This window comes from Olea europaea, unplaced genomic scaffold (assembly GCF_002742605.1).
Source record: "Olea europaea var. sylvestris unplaced genomic scaffold, O_europaea_v1 scaffold132, whole genome shotgun sequence".
Lineage (NCBI taxonomy): Eukaryota > Viridiplantae > Streptophyta > Magnoliopsida > Lamiales > Oleaceae > Olea > Olea europaea.
In genome coordinates this window covers 233,674-258,301 of record NW_019230677.1, presented here as the reverse complement: position 1 = coordinate 258,301, position 24,628 = coordinate 233,674, and the positions used below count along the sequence as shown (strand labels likewise).

The window sequence follows — 24,628 nt, the reverse complement described above, 5'->3', positions numbered from 1 at the left end:
TTATTTTTATCCTTCTTTTATCCTAATTTTCAATTTTAGACCATTCGAATCAATTTATTTTTTAGATAAATTGATCTACCAGGTGGCCCAATTTGTCAATTTTAGTCCTTCTGCAATGTTTATTTTTTTAGGAAGTGATTTTTTTGGAGTACGTGTGATTAAAAGTAAGAAAAAAGTTATTGATCAACATGCAATGTTATTTTGTTGAAAAGGTGTATGGCTTAATGCTTTTTTGTCAATTAATACATCCACATTTTCTAATTTATCACAATACATGAAATTTTATATTTTTGTAAACAACCTCTCCTGTTAGTATAAATTTTTCATTTCACTATTTTCTCCTTATCTATCTCCAAGAAGCACAACATTATACTATTCTGAAATAATTTTATATGCTCCCAAAATGCATAATGTTGCAAATAATAATATCGAGTTATTGCTCTGAATAAGCAATAATCTAAATTTATCAATATTTAAAATAATTTGTGATGTGATCTCAAAGTAGCACATGTACTTTATATTATGAAAAAAATAGTATTATTAATTCGAAATCAACAGTGCAGATTCGTAGGATTTGGACAGCTTGTGGAGCTGTGATCAAATCATTGATATTTCAGAATTTCGTAGTCTGATCATCATAACATTTGGATTAGCATTCACAACTTATCTTTCTTCAAATTCATCAATTAAGATCAAAATCTAATGGTTCAAGTATGAGAAATAGCTATGTAAACATTAGCAAATTTTTAAAGTACTATAAATTTTTTCGAATTTACATTTTTGAAGAATATAATATTTGTCAATTATTCAATGAAGCTGTCAAATCAAAATAATTATATTCTGTAAGAAAAAAAATTTATTTTATTGTATATCATATTTATATTGTCACTATTGAAGAAGTACAATACTTATTAATATTCTTTGAAAAATATTTTATCGTTATTAAAGAACCCTAAATCTATTATACTTTAGTTATAGATTATAAAAAGGTTACAAGCACTCCCTCCTTCTTTTGGGGCTAGAGACCAATTACAATTAATGTATGAGGAATTAAAATTATATGCAAATATTTCCTGTACTATCTCAAGCAGGCGCTTGAGTGGAAGATCAAGGCCGCTATAGTAGCTGCCTTTAATTCATAGGCTAAGCCTATGTCACAAGCTATTTTGGCCAGTCACATAGGCTGGCATAGCCTTGGGCCGTTATTCGAAAATGATGCTCGGCTCGAGCTTTGGCTTGGAGGACATGAGTTACGATTTGAGTCGGTTTGAACTTTTTTTGGGGTCGAGTTGTGGGTCGCCAAAGCAGAATTGACATCCCTAGTATACTCCAGGATTTGAGAAGTTCTAGATATGTCAATCTATGTAATTTAATTATTTAAATGCTTCTAAAGATGCATAAATTTTTGTTTTATGTTAATATTACGTGAAGAATATTATATTGTTATTCATTTTCTTATTTACTGAAAAAACCAAAATTTTATACAATCTTGTAGATTGACTTTTTATAAATTTAAGTTTGACACGTGTTAATGCTCTTAGAGAAGCATAATTTATAAACAAATATTATTATTACTCTTGAAAAAGTATAATATCATTAATATTAATATTCTAAAAGATTATGATATTGTTGTTCACGAAGAACTATAACTCAAGTGTTACAATATTGTAGATGTCTAGAACATTGTATTTCTAATAAAAAAATATTTAAGATGGTGTATCAAGTTGCATTCCAAATTTTTGATAAATATTGATTGAAATGACGATAAATGATTTAACGAAATTGATTGTTAAGTGACTCCAATTAATTTCTTAACTGTTACTATTGAGAACAAAATACTTCCCATTTTGAACGCGTCATGCCAACATTATATTCCCCTTGTTATAATTGACTCATGGTTATAGCTCAAAATTTTCCATTTAATTATTTTTGAAAGTGCAATAATGTATCATAGTTCCACTACAGTGTAAACTGAGATAGATATTAAAGAATTCTAAAAATACAAATTTCGTTTGAATATTTATAAACTATTAAAATATATATCTTAAGACTTAACAAGTGACATTTTATAACGCAGCTTGCTGACTACCAATTTGATTGAATTATTTTCTGAACATTGGAGGTATAAATTAGTAGTTGAAAATAATACATAACGCATTATATTGTGTTATCAGTAGTATCGCACTTGACAATACGAAAAGATAACTCAATTGTAAAATGCACTTAATGACCTATAAGAGATTTATAAAATTTCATATACTAGCTATAAATGCTCCATCTCATATTAATGTCTTCGTATGACGAATTATTAGCATTATATAAATGACAAGACTGAACCTTTGTAACTATGGATGGCAATTTGAACCGTTAAAATCGAAAATCGTAATTAACCAAATCGAATGGGGCAAAAAAAATCGAACCGATGGTGCAATGAGGCGGATATGACATTTGAATTTAATGAACCGATTCGTGATGATGCGGATATGGTATTTATGTCGTCGAATCAAAATCGAACCGATTACCCGCTTAAAAAAATCATTCTTTTATTAGGATGTCAAGATTTAGTGAGGAGGAAGTTGACAAAGAGGTACATTTTTTTATTTAAATTTTAGTTAAAACCATTCTGGATTAAGTAGTATTGTTATATTCTCTACTTACATTTCTTATTTACTATATAGAAATCAATTTTGAGTGCTGACCTATGCTAGTAAGAATTGTGGGGAGGAATGAAGATTGAATATGAGTTAAGATTGAAACTTTTGAATTACTAAGCATGAACCAAGTAACTACAATGCACAAGAATCAAGAATAAATGAAAAGTTTAATATTTTTATATTCATAATATTGTTTGTTAAATTTGTATTTTGTAATTGGAAATTGGGATAATGTTTGCATTTCGTTTGGAATATTGTATTTTTGTTTTCATTGACTCTGTTTTCATAAATTGTTTTATATCAATTTGACAGATGGACCTATAAAAAATAATTTATTTTTGTGGTTATTAACCGAGCCGAGATACGAACTGAACCGAACCGATTTATATGGTTATGGTGCGGTTATAGTATGACAAAGAATTTGAGTTCGGTAATGATTTTGGCCGAACCGAAGCAAAACTGAACCGTTGCCATCCCTGTTTGTAAAATCAATTCTAAAGAGGGAAAAAAAAAACTTGAAATAAAAGGAACAAATAAGAGAGATGGCCTCAATTAGCAGGCATATATTAATGAAGAGTATATAGACATAAGTAATTATAAAATCTCAAAACAGGTTCAAGTACTTAAAATATTAAAAATTGAGATTTCTCGTTAAATTATGCATTATGAAAAAGAAATAGAATAAAAACAATACTTTTATACATGATGCACCACTTCATATTATGAATAGCAAGGATATCAAAGTAAATATGTTGTAACAAACCGATTGAAGTAATAATTCGCAAAATAAAAAGATGCAATCTAATCAAAATTGAACTAATAAGAGAAACACGAAGTTTCTAAACTTGCAATTAGAACTCCAAAATGCGTATACTTATATGAAAAGCAATAAGAAAAATGAAGTTATATCATGTAATGTACGACTCTCAGCATAATAAATTTCCCAAAGATCATAGTGGATACAACCATAAGTCCATGTCTTGTTATCCTAATAATGCATAAAATTTGAAATGCAATTATAGTCAATTCATTTGACATGACTATTAATGTTATCATTGAAATATTTAATATATATGAATCATATAATTCAAGTGATATTATTATGAGAGGAAGTAAATACGTGTTGTACTATTTTTTCCTTGACTAAGTTTTTGTCCAATTGAATTTTACTAACAAAATTTTTTATTAGGGAATTTTTGTAGCATAATCAAAATAATGTAGTTTTTTTTTTCCTTTCATTAGAATTTTTGCTATAGTGTTTTTTCTAGTAAGATTTTAACGAGACATATTATTTGTATAATGAATGTCTATAACCAACAAGATATTCACCCTCAAAATAACTCTTATATATTACAAATTTTGTACGAGACTCCTGAAGAGTATAAAAATAAGATCTATTTTTTTTTTATCGAACTATCATATTACTACAATCAACAAAGATAGAAAACTATATTATAAAGATGATATTGGTTGAAAATTATATCAGGACAATATGTAACACACTTCATAACAACTGCAATGTTGAAGACAATGGCATACGAGATGTGAATGATTTGATACGAGAATTTTCATTTGTTGAAATTACGCAAGTAGATGTATAAATTTTCCTTCGCTCAAGTTTTATGCCACCGAATTTTCTTCACAAGGTTTTTTAAGATTACATTTTATTACTCCAATTTTGTTATAATTATTTGTACTATTTTTTTCTTCTTTTAATATTTTTATCCCACTGAGCTTTTGTTAAAATAAATTTTTAATGAGGCAATTATTGCACAAATGGTTATCAATTAGGAGAGTTGTAAAATTATGAAATAATTGTTATATAAGTCTTATCTACTCTAAAGAATTTGTTTTATTTAGATAGTATCTTTCATTATGAATCTATAAATATAAGTCCATTGTTATAATAAAATTACATATAAATCTATTGACTTCTTTAATATTCTTTTATATTTCTCTCTCTCTCTCTCTCTCTTTTAGATGAGAGAATTTGATTTATTTAATAAAAGTCATTTTCTTACCTATATACAAAGTGATTTTCATTTTAATCATATTATTGTGAAAAATAATTTCTTATTTAAAAACTGAACAAATTAAAATTAGTATAAAATTATTTACTACATAAAATATTATTTTAATTTTCTAACTTAATATATAGTATAAAAAGACATGACGACTGTACCTACCCTGTGAGGCCACTCACATTTTGGGGGATGGATGATTATTTTTCCAAACATTAATGCTGGCCTGTACAGGCCATGTGAAAGTTGGTCTGAACAGCCAATTAATTTAGTATAAATGTCGAGATAAAATAAAATATTAGTTTATTTTTCTAAAAATTTAGTATAACTGTCGAGACTGAATAAAATAAAAAAGAACTTTATAAAACAAATCAAGTAATAAATATCTAATGAATTTAGTTAACTTTATGCAAATTCTAAAACATGTATTTCCGTTAATCTGTTGATTATTTATCAATTGGATTTGCAAAAGTAAATTATAATTCTTTAGTATTATAACGACATTCATTCGACAGAAAGTGAAATATCCCAAATTAAATTTTAATTAGAGCCATATCTTAGCAGTAACGGTCGATGGAAGAAAAGCTTAAAGTTCTCAAAAGAGTACTGGACTGGATAGCCTTTCTCTTCACCAACACAACGGGGCACGAAACGGTCTATCGAATATTCGGAGAGCCTGTCTCAATTCGCACATGGCTGTTTCTTTTCTTCAGCAACCAACCTATTTCACCTTCAATAATCACCGGCAGGTGGCTACTCTCTCACTCCCTCTCCAACTCAACCCCTTTTTTCCTTCTCTTATTTTTTTGTCTTATTATTATTATTTTATTTTTTTTAGTATGAGCTGGATTGGAGGTTGATTAGTTAGTTTCTTGCAGCAATTATGGAAAAATCTGCAGCAAAAACCCATTAATTTGTGTAGTACCAGAAACAGACCCATAAAATCTTCAACAGCTGCTTTGGCTACAGATGAAGAGACCTCTGCTGATGTGTCATTCCCACTCTTTCAACCCTCTTCCCCTCCCCAACACACTCCTGCTTCCAAGGTATCTCTCTATATCAACTATAATTTTGTCATTTTACCTTATTTTGGTGATGAATATTGTATGTATTTTGATTCCGTATTTCGGCAATAAAAGCTTAATCTCATGTTAAGTTAAAACTCAAGTGCCTTATCTTATCCGAGCTTGAGCTACTTTATGTGAATTCCTGAGTTCTTGACTTCACAAGGTTTCTTTATGTTCCAAGATTGCATTTTTACTATTAGTATTTTCTTTATTTTCTAGATAAGTTGGATAAATAAAAGTTTGCTGCGTTAGTTAGAGCTTGGAAATTCGAATGTTATCTGTCAGTATTTTCGCTGTCGTTTAGAATTATCTATAGTTTCTAGTTTTTTGAACGAGAGCTGTTTGTATGGACGTATTTGTATTCCCTTATCTATCAGTTCGTTTAGTGGTTCTACTGTCTTTATATTTACTTATACGAAGAAGAAATAGAACCCTCACATCATGTCTGAACACAGTTAGAGCCAGCAGACCCAGATTTCTACAAGATAGGCTATGTTAGAAGTATGCGAGCTTATGGAATTGAATTCAGAGAAGGTCCTGATGGGTTTGGAGTATATGCTTCCAAAGATGTTGAGCCTCTTCGTCGAGCTAGGGTACGTCCTGCTTTTATACAATATAAATGTTTGTTTACACAGTATTGTCTTTATGATATGTTTCTTTTTGTATTGTTTACAACATGGAACCCAAAAGTTCCAGTTCGGTTGCTCATGCTCAATTATGACCATCCGTACTGTTTTGGCTGTGCAGGTGATCATGGAGATTCCATTAGAACTGATGTTAACAATAAGTCAGAAACTTCCATGGATGTTTTTTCCAGATATTATACCACTCGGCCATCCTATATTTGATATTATCAACTCTACTAATCCTGAGGTAAATGTGTGATCATATATCTTGTTTTCAGTGTGATGACTTATCTTTGTGTCAACGAAAAAATGTCTATTTATTATCTATCCTCCATTTGTTGTTCTTTCTTTTTTGAAGTATTTTGGGGCTTCTTATCCAGTTCTTCTGTCTTATCAGTCATGCTAAGCTAGCGTTTTCCTTTATGTCTTACATGGCAGACAGATTGGGACCTAAGGTTGGCATGTCTTCTTTTATATTCGTTTGATTGCAAGGATAATTTTTGGCAGCTGTATGGTGATTTTTTACCCAGTGCTGATGAATGCTCTAGCTTGCTTCTAGCTACAGAGGTCTGCATCTGAGTAGAACACTATATACTGTTTTATGGTACTGGCTAAGACTTACTTTTAGCATCATTATTCTTCTAGTTGGCCTGTAAGAGTAGTTGTGCTACCGGAAATTTTTGAAGTATGAATAATCAACCTAAATTGATGCTTGCATTTCAAAGATATGTTGTATGGAAAGGGATCAAAGCAGAATATTTTGGCAATCTAAAGCTCAATGAGTACATAGCATTCATGTCTCAAGTTATATGTACTAAAAGTCTAAAATTAAGGGCTCCAAAAAAAAAAAAATAAATAAATAATTGTAGCAAGTTGAAGTACCAACTTGTAATAGTAAACTATTATGGTCATTCATTACATTTGAAATTTTGCCTCATACTCTAGTAATTATTTATAATGAGTACTTTAAGTTGTTGTCCTTATCATACAAGGTTGAAAAGGATATATCCAACATGAAATGTGTGTTCAAATAATTCACGTTGAATTTCTTTGTAAAACAAGGAGCATGGACATAGAACTGCAATTGAGCCATTTGTCATGTTTTACTATCATGATATACTATTATCTGGCTCTGACTCTTAAATGATTTATTTTTCACTTTTCCCATGGGATGTCCATTTATCTTTGAGGTCTTCAACTTTCAAGTAATTGAAGTAGGTATGTGTGTCATTGATTTTGGTGACCATATCTAGAGCTTGGTTAATCATATGGTCTGCCACTTGAGTGTCAAAGTTTTGTAGGTCATCACTTGCTCTATTCTTTTTAAATTCTACAATTTCGAACTCTTCCACCATTTAAACTTCTTCCTGGCTTTTTTGACCTTGTTTTGTTGCCTGAGATGCTTGCTTTTCTCTGTGTTTTTCACACAAAATAGGAGGACCTTTTGGAGCTGCAGGATCATAATCTTGCTACAACCATAAGAGAACAGCAAAAACGAGCACTAGAATTTTGGGGAAAAAATTGGGTAATATGAACCTATTTTATACTTCCAAATCTACCTTCTAGTATTGTCTAAGTCTGGACTTCTTTTTACTTATGTAAGCTGTTGCTCAATTTTAATACTGTCTTAATGACAGCATTCTGCTGTGCCCCTCAAAATAAAACGCCTTGCTCAAGAACCAGAGAGATTCTTTTGGGCATTGAGCATGGCGCAATCTCGATGTATTAACAAGCAAATAAGAATTGGTGCCCTTGTTCAAGATGCAAATATGCTTGTTCCTTATGCTGGTGAGCCTTTCTATTATTCTTTTTTTTTTTTTTTTTCCATATCTGTTCAGTATTTGTGGCAAATAGATCACGGACTCTGGTAAAAGAGATTCTAGGGCCTTTGATAATTTTGCACTTCTTTTTACATTTTGCGATAATAGTTATATCAACAAGACCAACGGATTATTAGAGTTTTATACCGTGCAAGATGAGACAATGGAAAATATCATTTATGAAGGCCTAAAAATTATCAAGCAGTTTTCAATTCATTTGGCTTCTGTATTTAGGAACGATGAAATTCAGTAATACAGTTGCGCTACTGCAATTTGATGAACAGAGGATCTTGGCTACCTTACAATAGTTCGTTGATTGAATATACTTTTTCTTATTTCTATAGATATGCTGAATCATTCCTTTCAGCCAAATTGTTTCTTTCATTGGCGTTTCAAGGACCGTATGCTTGAGGTGATGATAAATGCTGGACAACGAATCAGAAAAGGAGACGAGGTAATAATAATATGTTGGTTTTGTACATTGAGTTCTCTTTATACAAAATAGGACACTGTGCTACCATTAAACAAAACATTGAAGTTCTGTCGCTCGTTGAATGTCGATAATTGACATTTATGTGTGATATAGTTATGAAACCACATTAAGTGCATTACTAGCTACAGCCACACAATTCTTAATTTACAAGATGTACATATTCCTGTACTCTGATTAGCATCCTTCTCTAGGACAGATCTCTTCTTTTGGGATCTAGGTGCATCCTGTTGTGAACTTTTCACCCTGCCCAAGGGAAATAGCACTACTATTAGCTATAAGATGCTGTCTCAGAGCTTTCTATTGTCTCTGTAACATGGAAATCCTTGTATCTACCCCCAGGATAACCATGAAGTCAAAAATGCAAAGCAGGGCATGCTTTTGAAAAAAAAAAAACAAAACAAAACAAAACAAAACAAAACAAATAAAGAAATACTAACAGAAACAAAATATTTAAAGACAGACCATCAACAATTGGAAATAATGGAATCAGCTTTGGAAGGAAGCATTTTTTTTAAACAAAACATCAACATATTCTTAGCTGGTTTTCAGACGCCACTATGGAAAGCTGATGGGAGTTTGGATTCCTCAACCGTATATATAAAAACAAACCACGAGAGCAAGAGAAAGAGGACGTAAACCTGCACTCCCCAAACGCAAAAAGATGCGACATATCAAGGGACGTAATAAGAGGGGAAATACTACTTTCAATACAAAATGAGCAAATGAAAATCAAACTAGTGATCTCTAATACTAGAGGTCCATATCTATCTATTTGTGCAAGAGCTCGAAGACATCGTGGTAGTTCAAGGGGATCACATTCCTGATAATGGTGTTGATCTGACCCCTCAGATGCAAGTGAATCGGCTACCTTGTTCCCCTCTCGATAAGTGTGGGAAACAGTATCATGATCAATAGAGAGATGGTGTCTCATCTGCCTAAGAATAATCTAAATCGCCTATGGTCCTTCACCCCTAGTAATGTAGTGAACGGCCACATGGTTGGATGTAATCTTAATTCTGTTGAGCCTCTTCAATGTGAATATTTTTTTGGAAACATATCTCTAGCTCTCTGGGATGCTTTGCGCAAGCAAAGTGCAATTTATTTTGTTCTGATACTTTGTCATTTTCATTATCATGATACTTATACTGTTGTGGTACATATGTAGATGACTGTCAACTACATGGTTGGACAGAAGAATAACTTTTACATGCAAAGATACGGTTTTTCTTCACCTGTGGTAATTTTCTCTCAGCTGATTCTTCACAAGTAAAGTTTAGAGCTGCCCTAGTTTTGGTTCTTTATGACCTTTGATAATTTGGTCTCATGTCTCATCTACATTTCATAAAACTAAAATTATTCTACAACCGCTTCACCTGTCTAAATTAGTTTTTGTGTGTGTATATATATATATTTTATTTATTTATTTATTTATTTTTATTTTTTTTCTGTAGAGGTATAATTATGTCTTCATAACAAATGCCTCTTTATTGGATAATAAATAAACTGCTGCAAAAGATTAAGAAGCACTGTGCAGAACACTTGGTCCTCATGTTTATGAAGGAAGATATGACTGGAGTTTCGAAGGATCTACATGTTGCATGTGACTTATGGGAGGAAAATATAATGAGAGAATAGAAAAAATGATTTGGCATCTCAAACCTTCGTCTCTAATGAAGTTTATATATTGTACCTCTGTCGATCATTAAGCTAATGCATAGTTTAGGTGTCAAATTTTACTTGTTATAGTTGGTATTTTTCTCCCCAAGTAATATTTCTTTGGATTCAAACCTTCTTATATCTGACATGAATATTGCAGAATCCTTGGGATGACATCCGCTTCTCAGGCAGCACACGGATTCATTTGGATTCGTTCTTATCTGTCTTCAATATATCGGGCCTTCCTGAAGAATATTACCACAACTGTAATTTCACATAAACCTTCCTTTCTAGCCTTTTGACGAGTAACATATACTGCTGAATAGAATTTAGTTTGTTATTAATTTCATAAAATCGAAACAATATCGCAAAGCAGGTAAACTGTCAAATGACAACAACAGCTTTGTTGACGGGGCAGTCATAGCAGCTGCAAGAACATTGCCGACTTGGTCAGATTGGGACATCCCTCCTATACCAAGCATGGAAAGGAAAGCCGTGAAGGAGTTACAAGAAGAATGCCAACAAATGCTTGCAGAATTCCCTACAACTGCAGGGCAGGACCAGCAAATTCTCGGTAAGTTTCATTTGATAGATTTGAGTGTCAAAAATGCTTAAGTTGCACGAATATGGTTTCACGCTTTCATTGTATTGGTCAACAGAGGCCATGCCTGAAGCTAGGAGGACGCTTGAAGCCGCAGTAAAGTATGTAGTCTTACATAAACAGATTGCATGTAATGCATCATATTTGAACCAGCATTTGTATTCACCGCATTTAAAATTTTCTTAATATTCTCGTCGATGGAAGTAGGGGAGTTGGAGTATTGCAAATGATCCTGAAATTGACATAATTTTTGTTTGCAATAGTAATTATGTCGATTCCCTTTATTCAATTTCTTTCATGTATTAGCTCCATAAACAAAATATGGAAAGGGGCATGTTTCCAAGGAAATAAATAATATAAATAAAAAGGAGAAATTAATGTATTGAAAGAAAGTAAAAATGAAAATGTTTAAACATTTTTTTGTAGGGAAATCTTGGCAAGCATACAAGAATTTGGGAAAATTGAGGAAATGGATTACAAAATCATCCATGGTTAATCAATGTTATTGTCCTTAGTTGGGATCATTTTTTGAAAGTTTATTTCATTAATTCTAACGAATTAAATCACATTCCGTTGCCACCTAAATTGATGATATGATTGCTAACATTTGTTTGAGTCCTCTTTTTGTCAAAAAATTTTGTAATAGTAATTCGTTAAAAATGTGTTGTTAGAAGTAAGAAATTTTTAGAGTTACATGTAAAATTATTTTATTAAAAAAATCTGAGATTGAAAATAAATATTAAAAAGATGAGTTGTAAGGAACGGGGCTAATGGTCATATTAATTAATTTCAAGATTTGTTTTTAGAGTAATCATTTTCATCACACTGGTGTTAAACATCAATTTAAGGAACAATTATATAAAATTAAAATGATAGATTCATATAAATACAAAGTCACGTTACTCATTTAATTGAAACTATAAAGTACATTTATATAAATTAATGTTTTAACACCGTTGGTGCTAAATAACGCTACCTACTAATAATATGGAGACGGGAAGGGAAAACGAATGACAGTCCATGGTTTTGAAATGTTGTTGGCGGATCCACCAATATTCTATTTCTATGTATTTCCCCAACAAATTACACATTAACTCAGTGGAGGATTAAAATAGCAAAATTACCCTACTAAAATTTGTTGAACCCAGAATTCAATTGAAAGTTGTGCATTCAAAATGTTTCTTTCAAGTTTCAACAAGATATTGACATATTGTTATCCCTTTATTGTCTAAATAAAGCTCATTTTTTTATGGTCATTATTTTAAAAAAAAATGTTTTAAATAATGATTTTTAGGAGAATGTTTGGTTACAAAATAGGGAAATATTTTGAATTTACATGTAAACTATTTTATTGTATAAATATTTGGTCAAAAATAAGTAAAAAAGAATTTTCAAAAAATGACCATCAAATAGGGGTTAAATTTTCTGAAAAGATAAAAAATAAAAATAAAAATACTGAAATGGACCAAAAACATCAATGTCATAAACATAAAGGGTCTTTGTGCAAATTAATATTTATCTTCTAGTACTTCTACTTGGGGAAAACACTCCTCCAAGAAGCAACCTTTCTTATAAAGTGATGGCGATTCAGTTGAAACAACTCAAAATTTTACGAGTTTGACCTTCCTGGTATGCTTTAAATCCTTCTTTCTCTCATGGGCTTCATCTTTTCAAATAAAAATGAGAACATTGTTTTTGAATTCTGATTATGTTAAATTAAGAATGTTCTTTATTTTTAACTTGAGCAAGCGAATTTCTGTATTTATCTGATGTTTTCGAGGTATTACAATTAGTTCCTGCTCCTTGATTTTTTCTTTCTTTTGAGTATTTATCTAAATTTTTGAAAGCCTATATGTTTTTCTCAAGTGGTTTTAACTGGGACGACTAACAGTGAAATTTGGGTATTTCAGAGTTGTTTGAGCAGGATCTACTTGGACAATGGCTAGTGGATCTCTCATTTAATGGCTTTTATCAGCTTCTTTTCATTTTTCTAGCATTTTGGTGCTCCATAGATAGTGAAGTTGTTCCAATGTATTAAAAATGTTGCTTGATGAATTCTTGTTATCTACATTTAGCCAAATAATTTTAAGAGTTCCATCTTTGTCTGAAAATCCGATAATGTTAGATCAAGTATTCTTTGGTTCATAGAGCCTCTAAAAATAACAATTTTACATTAACGGAAATTCTATGAATGCCCTTTTATGGAAATTACATTAGCTACAAAATTTTCAAGAATAAGCCACCGTCTACGGATAAACTCTAGTGTAGTTGAATAGAGTCCTCTAGCATCAGTAGAAAAGGTGATTCATTTTGTTATCTTATGCATAAGAGCTTCAGTATCTGCAACTTATAGATTTGAAAGGTCTCGTTTATATACATGAACAAACACCTGTATTGGTTGTTACATACATTCTTAATAATAGTAAATTTCCTTAATTTCATTCCACAGTTGTATGTCTGTTGGTCTTTTTGCGAATTTGGTACTCGCAAGTAAAATATACAAAATAGAGATGAATTCTTTAATCAGTGGGAGTGGTGGTGGGGCGATAGCTCGAGTCTGCTAGTATTATTGCACAAGAGAAGTTAGTCTGTGAATGCTTTCTTATCTTTAGTGGGCATCACAGTTGATAATGTAGATCGATGATTGTGGGATATCTATTTCGTTTGACTTTTCGTACACACAGGGTACAGAATACCCTTGCAGTACAAGGGCACTATTTTTCAGTGTGTTAACAGTTTTCCCCTCTTGCATCAATTAATGTTTTACTTTTACAGCTGCTGTCTAACATTAGAGCTTAAGTTGATCATGTTATCAAAACCTTCCCCAAATGTTTTTTTATAGTCATTGACAATTGATGTAAATTTGACATTAAATTTTCGTAACTGATTACTGAAACCATTTGTTAATTTTCTCCTGGTATGCTTTTCGCTTATAAACCACATTGTCTTCCATTTTTTACTCAGTAGTTCATTGCTGGATGAATGCTTTTGCACTTCTAAGGTAGCTGAGGAGTCCATTCTTGTCAGTGTAATATTCCACATTCTTCGTCAACAATATACATCGAGTTTTCTTTCCCTGTACAACTATATATCCAGGACTCAAAGACTCTGCATCGGTCATCTTTACAATGTCTTTATTGACTAAGTTGCGCTGTATTACCATTGATGTTACTGGCACGCTAATAGCTTACAAAGGGGAGCTCGGTGACTATTATTGCATGGCTGCAAAATCAGTAGGACTGCCATGTCCTGATTATAAACGAGTACATGAGGGATTTAAACTTGCTTATACAGAGATGGCAAAGAAACATCCATGCTTTGGGTTTGCAGAAAAGATACCCAACGTTGTTTGGTGGAAAACTTGTGTAAGAGATTCTTTTGTCAGGGTAAGACTTGTTGCAAAATTGTTGATTGTGGATAGGAATGTGGGAGGTTCTTTCTAGTTTTGATGCCTTCTCACAATTTCCTATGAGCATTTATCTTCTGTTGACAGGCGGGATATGATTATGATGAGGAGACTTTTGAGAAGATTTTCAGACGCATATATGGGACCTTTGGTTCTTCAGCACCTTATACTGTATTTCCTGATTCCCAGCCATTCTTGAGATGGCTCCGTGGAACAGGCATGACAGTTGGAGTAGTAAGCAATGCAGAGTATCGGTATCAGGATGTAATCCTTCCGGCATTGGGTTTACAACAGGTTAATATGCAATTAGGTTTGATTTGTATATTTGGCTCAAACTGAATATGTCCTTAGCTTGATGTATAATCTTCGCAATTTCTTGGACTCAGGGTTCTGAGTGGGACTTTGGCGTGTTCTCAGGCCTCGAAGGTGTAGAGAAGCCAGACCCGAGGATATATCAGATAGCCCTGGAAAGGGCTGGAAATATTGCACCTGGAGAAGCTCTGCACATTGGAGACAGCATACGCAAAGACTACTATCCTGCGAAGAGCGTGGGAATGCAGGCTCTGTTGTTAGACAGATTTAAGATACCTGAAGCTGAAACTTGGAGGAAATCTGGTGCTACTGTATTACCTGACTTGGCGGCTGTAAAAGATTGGCTTTCTTCTGAGCATTTGAAATGCTAAGCAGTTTTACTCTATTATTCACTATCATGTTCATGTTTGCTCCCCCACCCGCATAATTGGAGGTGTACCTGTTTAACAGATGGAAATATTGGTGATAAATTTATTGAGGCATTGTACCTAAAATGTTTTGGGGAAATTTTATTCCACTTGAGATCTGAATGTTTTTGGGATTCCCTAGCAGCCTCTTCTTTCTCTATTAGTAGGGATACGTTTACTGACATTCTGCAAACTCCCTTCAAATTGAGTAATAAGAGTATGAAAAGATCGAAAAGTGTCTTTTAGCAAGAAAACGGTAACTTCTCTGTTTCCGCTCCAGATTAAACTCAGTGACTTAGCTAGCTAGCTATAAGACGTTAAAGTTGAATGTCTCCAACATCAGGATACAAGGACTTCAATCCACTCGAATAGGCCGATCGGTTTGGGCCGACTTTTTTCTTAAACTTTAACTGGGTTCTGCTTATCATTCACGAAGGCAGGTTGGGTTGGGTCGGTTATGGGTTGATCCATAAAAATTGATAAAAATCAACCCACCCCACCTGCCACTAAAAAAAAGGTTAAGAAAAAATGAAACACAAATGTAAAACGCAAAAACTTCAGACAGTTCACTCATGCTCAAGCCCTAAACCTAAACGCAAGGGCCCCCTGCTCTCTCTCATTCTCTCTTGCTCAAGCCCGTCCGCCGCCGCCTGCTCTATTTCCGTCCAATCTTGATGCTATTGCTGGTTTGTACTCCTTTTGGTACTCTTAGCTTCAAATTTTAAGTTGATTTTTCAAAATAGTTTTGCAAAATTTGATTCTTTGCTAAAGGATTAATGCTAAATTTGATGCTTTGAATTTGAAACTATCTAATTTGTGCATTTTTGATGGTTTTTGTACGTCCCAAGCGTTGAGAAAAACTTATTTATCGTAAAAATTGTAACAAAAATGTAAAGTGTAGAAACTTAAAGTTTCCAAGATCACAAGAATTGTTTTGCCCTAATAGGGACCCAGATGTTCGATCGTGAAACTCGATCACCCGTCGAGCATCTTCAAGAGATATTGCTCTAGATCCACCAACTTCAACCAAGAAATAGTACAAAATGTATGAAGAAAGATTTCTTCAAAGTTTCCTCTAACCTCTCTATTTACAAATTAGTAACCAAAACACTCATGATCTCACAAAGATTGTATAGAACAACCATCACTTTTACTAAAAGAACAAAGATTAAACACAAAGATCACAGTTACAAATTTTTAGAGAAACCCTACCTCACTCGGAGAGAAAAATTATCTAGAATGAAGGAGACGAAAGAGCCAAGTATCAATCCATAACAACAGACACAATTCAAGGTCAAGAATGAATCACATTAATGGCAGATCAAAATCGTTAAAATCATAGGCAAAGTCGTTTAAACTGGAAACACATTTTTAACGAAATGGGTCATAACCCGATTTTAGAAAATAAGGCAGCCCAAACACTTTTATAATCTCCACCTTGCTGAGTTATTACTTAGCATTTATTAATGGATCTGGACATCAATTGGCTTCACTTGCTCTAAGTACCCGTAAAAAGAAAATTTTTGAAGTTAGTACAATTTTCAACAAATAATGCTTGATATTCTAAATATCACTAGAAATGTTTAGAATCTTCAATCAGATTTTAAATTTATTAAGAGGCAGTACATTGGTTCCTAAAACAAGGAATTCTGTAGGAATTTTAACTAAGCATATCAGGCCTTTCTTAATCATATTTCTTATAAAATGAAATTTTATATCCACATGCTTAGTTCTATCATGATTACATGATTCTTACTAAAATTAACAGCACTTTAATTATCAGTATAAATAGTAACAAAATCAAGATTGTAGAATCTTTGTGGTTCGTCGGAATCTTCATTTTCTCTTACTTGTGTTTCTCAAGGTGGTTGAGATGGTCTTGCTAGATTCCTTGCTTATTCTGCTTTCCTCTCACGCCTATTTCTAGGTAGAGTGGACTTTTCTGCCTATTTTTAGATCCAGAGGGAGGTTAAGCTTGCCTATTCCTAGGCTATCATGGGTTTAGCCTATCGAAAATGGTTATTGACCTTCGAGGTATGTCTTACAGATCATAGTTTGGAGGAAAATTGAATGAGATCTTGTGAGGCTGATCAATAAGATAGTTGGTGGATGTATCCAACTCAACTTCCCTTTCCTGAGGGACTTCATCCCTGGCGTATTGCTAGTATTCAACCCATTTCCATGTTTACCCTTTTTTATTTAAATTTAAGAAAAATAAAAATCAAAAGATAAGTCATAATCTCATAACTATATATCGATTCCCTCCACTCTATGATGTTGCTGATAAGTAATAACACTGAAAATTTTCTTTAACGAGCTCATTATATTATACATAACATTTTTTCCATACTTAAGCAGTTAGAGTACATAATACATAAAAAGCAACAACATTTTTAAGTTTTATATTGAATCGTCTTTATTAACCTGATTTTATTTGTTGGTCAATAGTTGTTATAATCTAAGTGAACCTAAAACTCAGACAATTTTTTTTATAAAAAAAATCCAATATGAACTAAAAGTTCAAACCAACTAACCGAATCGAATCCATTTGGTTTGATTTGATTTGGTGTAAGAGTTAGAGTGGGTTAATTTGGGTTGAAATTCGTCAAAACTAACTAATTTGCATTTGGTTTCAAGTTGGAGTTAAAATCGTCAAAAACCAAATCATGCCTAGGCTTGAATACTTGTAAAAACTTTTTACACTTATTTGGTAAATAATAATCAAATTTTGTTAAGAAACAAACAGATAATAATGAATACCTAATATTGTTTCAGGATCTACATTATTATATTTTCAAATTTCTACAATGCACATCTTAGCATTATAAGGCAATAATGCCGCCATAGGTACAGGAAAAAACTTACCAAATTGGTACAAGGTTTTGAGAAATGCTAATGTGGCACAACCTTTAAAACGAGGTAGGAATAACGAAATAAAATTGAATTCTTCCTCCGCTTCAGTCATTATGCCCTAGCTTCGATGGATAGCCACCTTTACCCAATACCAAAGCCGTCGCACTAACCCTCCGACAGTGAAATCGACTGTCGCAAATCTTAACCCAAGGTGAAATCAACCGTCACGCTACCTCTCCCTCAGTTCGGTGACGAAGCAATGAAGAATATACGGAATCTCCTTCTTCTCCGGCGAAATCTGCAGCGAACATTCAGTAAACGTGATGCTTGGTTTATGCAATTGTATTGATGTGATTGGTTTAGGGATACTGTCTGATTCCAGATAGGATTTTACCATTTGTAAAGTTGTAATCTTTCTCATCATCAAAGGATCTAGCATTGTCTACTGTCCAGAAGGTGTAGTGAGTTTTATTTCATTTTAGATTTCATCTTCTGTCAAATGATACAGATACACTGTTTCTATTGGATTATGTTCAATTTTCTACTTATTGTTAGTTCCTCCTGAATGATTTAGGATATTCCAAAATTGTTGATTTTTCTTCAAGATTTAATATCTATCACTAGTGTTGCACAAAAAAAATAGCGAAACTACAAATCGAGCTAAAACCGTTAAGTTGAAACCATTCTTAAATTTTTTAATTAAATCATTAATTTTATTAACTTAATATTTTTATAGTTTTCACTTTTTAGTAAAATACCAATTTAGTAATACAAATTACAACCAGCATATTGAAATAATTATAAAAAGTAAATTAAGTTCATCATTATTGGCCTATGGTTAAACAAGTTCACAACACATATCATCACCCATTATCTAAATTAAACTAAAATTATTTCAAAATCATATGAAATGAAAAAATATATATATTCAACAACCCAAATCATAATTAAACAAAATTACGTTAGCAATTACGTTCGAAGTTTCAGAAATCCTAACATAAACTCTCATTTTCCTAACATTTGACGTTTGTCTGTCATTGCTAAATGAATCACCAGCCGTTTTTGCCTGTTAGTCTACTAATTTATACTTGAATCACCTATTTCTCTCTTCTCTTTTGGTAAATCTCAGATTTTCATTGAAGCCATTTTTCCCCTTTTTTTCTTTTATTTGTTGTTTTTGAAGTTATTATACACTTATGGTTTAAATGGAAAAAATGACTATTTGCGTACTTAGATGATTAATAAACTTGTTTGTAGTTTGAAAAGAATGAATGACGGAGTGTATTGATTGTGTGAAAATGTAAAAGTTCCCTAACTAATACTATTACTTTATATTTTCATAAAGTAGTTAGAAAATGAAATTCGTAAATTCTTAATAAACCGAAACTCTATCAATCTTTGTAACACAAATACAATACGAAACACACTCGATCTGCATACCTTGAGCATTGACTACAACATTTGTAGGCATCAGACGGATGAAATATTGTAATGGCGTCGGCATTAAACATTGTGGTAGTTGAACTGCCTGGACATCGATTGATCTCTCTTCTGTATTACTATGCCTAGCTGTAGGCCTCTTTCCTTTGCTTGATGATGCGGTGGCTTACATGTTGGACAAGAGAAATGATTATTTGTTTAAAATACTCAATCAACGAAGATGGAAATAGTAAAAAATTACATTTGCTCTCTTTGAATTGGACTCTAACGGGCTTTTCCTTTGAAATTTTTTCGGTGCGCCCTTTCTATTACACGATGTTAGATCTAATGTGTTTGCATTGCTACTTGCATGATTGGACTGAGCAGCGATTTCGACACTTGACTTTGTCATCCGCAAATCTTTGGCTTGCGATTTTATCCACTATATTATACTACGTGTCCATCCATCATCATCTGTTGTGAGGTTGGCCACCTCTGAAAAAGCCTGACACATTTCGTCGTACCTTAATTGGCCAAGAGTGCTTACCAATCCATCGTAATTTATTGCGGTCGTCATGTGTGCTCTACTGACATCTTTTCTCCATCTCCTTATTATATATTGCTCAGGCATCAACGTGATGTCATTACGGATCAAGACAACAATCGCATGCCTACAAATGATTTCCCAAAATTCAAACAGGTGGCAGCTACAAATCACTTTGCACGTATCTCTCCGAAATGATATGCCAAATGTTTTTTTCTTCCAGTGATCATGAAGTGCGACATGCTCACTAACCTCGTATGTCGACCAATAGTAATCATTTACAGTTTCAGATATGACGTTGCAATACACCTTCCTAGTGAACTCTTCTTGAACTTCTTTGAACATTGAAATGGTATAAACTACTTGAAATTTCTTTTCCATTTTGAAAGTTGTTGCACACAGCTCCATTTGGGAGTAGGACTTGAAATCAGCTTGAAATTTCTTCTCAACCTTATTTCTCGGTGCTCTCTCGTACTGCTTGACAAACTACTTTAGTGAGGTTTTCAAGTGTACATACCCGTCAAAAAATGCATTCAAACTTTCACTTCATTTTGTAGTCGACGTGCCTGCCCAGAACATAGTTTTCAAAAAATAAGGCACCCAACGACCTTTGTTCTCGTATAAGCCCGATAACCAATTATTATCATGCAAGTCATACGTATCGGGCATCAATCTCCAATCTTCTTTGAATTCCTGACCATTTTCATACTAATATACCAATCCATGTATTGTAGAATATATCAAGCTCTTATGGATGTGATATCCAAACTTTTCTAGCAACTTTTTCATAATGTGCGACAAACACCATCTATGCTTTGTGTTTGAAAAAATAATCTTACTTGCATTTTGCATTGCCTGATCTTAATCAATAATGATTCCATTAGGAGTTTGTCCATGCATGCACTCAATCCATGTTTTAAACAACCACACAAAAGTCTCGATGTCCTCATTCGATAACAGTCCGCATCCCAACAATATGAATTTTCCATGATGATTCACCCCTCCTTGAAGCTACTATTGGCACTAGCGACAGCCCGCAACACCACAGTGACTGTCGCTTCGTGGCCTAGCTCATAAGTTCATAGCCTAAATTTTGTCCAAGGTGTTGACAACTAATTTTGATGGAGACAGCACAATGATGGTGGCGTGTTTGGAAGAAGAAGCACCGTCTTGCAAGCTGTTTTTGTCTAATATGATTGGAACTTTCTAGCTTGGTGTAATTAATTTCCACTACGGCAAATTGCAAGCAGTGCAAATCTGGGCTTCAGTGTACTTAGGCCAAAGGTTTATGAAAAGTTGCCCCATAATGACTTAATTTGTTGGGCCTAATGTTTATGCAAAATCACAATGGTTAATTTATATCAGGCCTAGTGACCTCTCAAGAATATTTAGGCCTACTGGATAATTTATTTAACGTTTGGGCCATAAAATTTTCTTCTAAGACAAAGGTAGGCTAGAGATACCAACACTTTATGGTTAATCTTTTTGGGTTTTCCTTATGGGCTTTACATAATTATGCTCAAATAAAGCATCCAGGATCCTTGGATGCTTCCATTTTCTCCTAATTCCATTTCTTCTACCTTGGCACTACAATTAGCTTTGGCAAATTCATGAGATAAATTCGGGTATTTCAATTCAATATTTACTCTTCTCCAGTAGCCCATATGTTAATTACATCCTAAAGGAAATGAAAAGGCTGGATGAAGCTGGGTTCCCTTGCCACTCACAAGAAGCATGGCTGCAATTTTTCTAAAACTATATTTGAAATTACCAATGTTCAAAGCTTCTGCTGACAATCAAGCTAGAGTAATGGAAATTAAAGTTAATATATGTGTGCGACGTGCCAAAATGCTTAACAAGTCAATTTCCTAATCGGCTACTATGATGATGTGTTATAAATTTGATAGCTCAAAGAAGGCAATTTCCAGAATGTGCATAAGAGCCTCAAGTAGTTTGCACCTTTCTGTGAGTAAACAGTCCAGATGTGATCAGATGCTATTTTTCTACTATCTGCTTGATCTATTACCATCAAAGCTAGTTTGACTTCAATCGAACTTATGGTTACTACTTTTGCTATAGTTCCAGTGATATGGAGAACTAATGCCAATAATGAGAACAAACTTCAAGTGTTCAGTAGAAATGCCCAGGTAACTTTTTTCCTACTTAAGAACGGCTTGCTTGAGGCAGCTCATCTTCAACTTCAATGTCTTCTCTCATGTTGTGTTGTTGTCGCATCCACCACCTTAGCATCCTAGGGTTCAGTTGTTGACACATACCAAATATTCAACAAAATATTGAGCTTGGATTCTCTTGTTCAAAGGCTTCATTGGTCATCCCGATTGCTCAACTCGTGGTTTTCTTATTCTTGAGGATGAACCCTAGTTCACGAATTTCTTATTATCATGGACAACATTTTATGAATCCTCATTCCTTAAATAAAGAAAAAGGTAGTATCTTGGAATCCTCATTCCTTGAACAAAGGAAGAGGTGGTATATTTTGAATTCCTCTTTCCTTAAATAAAGGAATATGTGAATTCTCGAAACATTTGCTCTTGAAAAAAGAGCAACTTTGTAGCCAGTCAGACATGTTTGCCTTGCAAAAGGAGCCTTTCCTGACTTTATGAGATGCTTATTTCTCGCCTCTAACTATTGTCAAGCTTAACTGTAGGACCTCGTCTATCCCAGGCCGCTTATAAAATCCTATAATTTGAGAACTATTCGCGGGATGTTTATTTTTTGCCTCGCCAAATGCTTATTCTTGGCTTCGCAAGGTGTTTATTTGTTGCTTCTTACCATCGCTGAGCTTAGTTGTATGACTTCGTCTATCCGAGGCCGCTTATGAGACTCTGATAGTTTGAGAGCTATTCGTAGGATGTCTATTCCTCGCTTCGTGAGATGCTTATTCCTTACCCATTACTATCATTAAGCCTAGCTATTAGACCTCGTCTATCCAAGGATATCTCATAAGATTTTGATAGTTTGAGAAGATCCATCAACTTGATATTCATTCCTTACTTCACGAGATGCCTCACCATATAAGTTATTGCATTACAGATACGTTATTTTCAGAGAGCTCATCATGTTTCTATATCGACTATACTACAACTGCCTATCTTTTACAGTTTTACTTTCGCTTCAGCCATGTTACATTTACTTTTCTCCAAAGAGTTTATATTATCCCCTACAGGGATGAAACATTCACCATAAAAGAATGTTAATTATCGCTTCATAAGGAGAGAGGTGGGCCCACCTTATTACCTACGAAAATGAAGCCTTCCATGACTGGATCAAATACCGTGAAGAAAGCCCTTGTATAGAGAGAAAACCCCTTGTAAGGAGGTAAAAAAATAAAAAAAAATAAAAACCTCGGCAAGGACAAGTGTGAAGCCTCTTATAGGGAGTCACAGCTTGCTACCTTAGAAGTTAACCCCTTCCATGGTTAGACCAAACTCCATGGAGGAAGCCCTTAATATAGATGTGCCACCCCCATGTAAGGATGTCAGCTTACCACGGCTATATATATTTAAAGCATGGCCTCTGCTACTAATATTGGGAGCATCACCTCTACTACTTACATCTAGAGCACCGCCTTTGTTGTTTATATTCAACTCAAAGTCAGCCTCTATATCAGTATCAGCTTATCACCATTGCTTATATATTTAGTCTCGTCTCCGCATCAGTTTCATCACAGCGACTTATATTTCAAATCTAACCTGCATATAAATATTCGACTAAGACTTGGAGACTATTGTGATTACTGTTAGCATATGCATTATATTATTGCTGCCAAGTACGCATGTCACATCACTGCTAGCATGCCTCATGACCTATGATACTATTTTCCATTACTACTAGTACGTATGGCACGCTATCTACATTATCATTTTATAGACATCATGTTACTTCACAATAGTAAGTTTGATATGATCGTCATTTTACCTTATTTGGAGGGGCGAATGGACCCCAAATTTATTTTGTAAATGTGCAGTGGATATATTATACTGTATTATAGGTTGGTTTAGTCCATCTTATAGAGGAGATGCTACCAAAATTTCGAAAAATTATATTCAGTGTCTATCTTTTGAGGCAATTTGTAAGTCCTCACCTGTTTGGGACCGATGCATATTTTCAAGGCAGTTCGAAAGTCCTTACATTGGAGTTGCTCATATTTCTGAGGCAATCTACAAGATCTCATCTAATTGATTACTTATATTTCGATGTTCAACCCACACATGAATGTATAATTCGGAATTGGAAACTATTATTGTATCCATAAATTACGTGACACACGCATAATGGAGGGAGTCCCACATTGATTGACATGTCATCGACTATTTAATTTGATTGGGTCTATTAAATCAAGAAGCCTCGTCTAGGGCTATTTAATTAAGGGGAAATTCACAATTAAGGTATTAAGTATTGACAATTCAATTCTCATGTCTAAAATTTTGAAAATGCAAAAATCAGGTTTTCATTTTTCAATTAAATATATTTTATTAATTGAAAATAATAAGGACACATTGATACCATTAATGGTCACAAGTTTATAATTATAAGTCACAAACTTATTTAATGATCACGTATTATCAAATTAATTGATCACAGATTATTTCGAGGTCACAAATCAAAAAATTTATATAATTCACAGTTTATTTTATTAGTCACAGATGAAAAAATATAAGTCACAGTTTATCTATCGATTACATATTTTCGGATTTGTTGGTCACAATTATTAAATTTTAAGGTCAC

At 33.3% G+C, this 24,628-nt stretch overlaps 2 protein-coding genes across 6 annotated transcripts; both read left to right on the top strand.

Annotated features, from left to right (window-relative positions):
• The first annotated feature begins 5,247 nt into the window (after positions 1–5,247).
• LOC111374968 (protein PLASTID TRANSCRIPTIONALLY ACTIVE 14) lies at positions 5,248–11,124 on the top strand. The gene is made up of 12 exons (XM_022997730.1): positions 5,248–5,424; positions 5,554–5,721; positions 6,198–6,335; positions 6,490–6,615; positions 6,807–6,935; positions 7,804–7,893; positions 8,006–8,156; positions 8,533–8,642; positions 9,847–9,918; positions 10,498–10,603; positions 10,714–10,911; positions 10,997–11,124. Exons 1-12 carry the CDS (start codon positions 5,368–5,370, stop codon positions 11,122–11,124), a joined length of 1,473 nt encoding a protein of 490 aa, XP_022853498.1. The 5' UTR covers positions 5,248–5,367.
• A 1,359-nt stretch (positions 11,125–12,483) lies between these two features.
• On the top strand, positions 12,484–15,200 carry LOC111374986 (haloacid dehalogenase-like hydrolase domain-containing protein 3). 5 transcript variants are annotated; one of them, XM_022997760.1, is made up of 4 exons: positions 12,484–12,567; positions 13,906–14,324; positions 14,432–14,638; positions 14,731–15,200. In XM_022997760.1, exons 2-4 carry the CDS (start codon positions 14,067–14,069, stop codon positions 15,025–15,027), a joined length of 762 nt encoding a protein of 253 aa, XP_022853528.1. In that variant the 5' UTR covers positions 12,484–12,567; positions 13,906–14,066; the 3' UTR covers positions 15,028–15,200. The 5 variants fall into 5 exon arrangements, with proteins under 5 accessions (XP_022853528.1, XP_022853524.1, XP_022853527.1 ...); XM_022997756.1 differs by having other exon boundaries at positions 12,495–12,567; positions 13,903–14,324; XM_022997759.1 differs by lacking the exon at positions 12,484–12,567 and adding an exon at positions 12,734–13,795.
• Positions 15,201–24,628: the final 9,428 nt, after the last annotated feature.

Bases quoted from the DNA above. Each gene is read 5' to 3' on its own strand.
- LOC111374968 (XM_022997730.1), top strand. From the start codon at position 5,368: ATGGCTGTTTCTTTTCTTCAGCAACCAACCTATTTCACCTTCAATAAT. The intron at 6,336-6,489 runs GTACGTCCTGCT...TTGGCTGTGCAG, and splicing joins AGCCTCTTCGTCGAGCTAGG to GTGATCATGGAGATTCCATT. The intron at 9,919-10,497 runs GTAATTTTCTCT...TGAATATTGCAG, and splicing joins ACGGTTTTTCTTCACCTGTG to AATCCTTGGGATGACATCCG.
- LOC111374986 (XM_022997760.1), top strand. From the start codon at position 14,067: ATGTCTTTATTGACTAAGTTGCGCTGTATTACCATTGATGTTACTGGC. The intron at 14,325-14,431 runs GTAAGACTTGTT...TTCTGTTGACAG, and splicing joins TAAGAGATTCTTTTGTCAGG to GCGGGATATGATTATGATGA. The intron at 14,639-14,730 runs GTTAATATGCAA...TCTTGGACTCAG, and splicing joins CGGCATTGGGTTTACAACAG to GGTTCTGAGTGGGACTTTGG.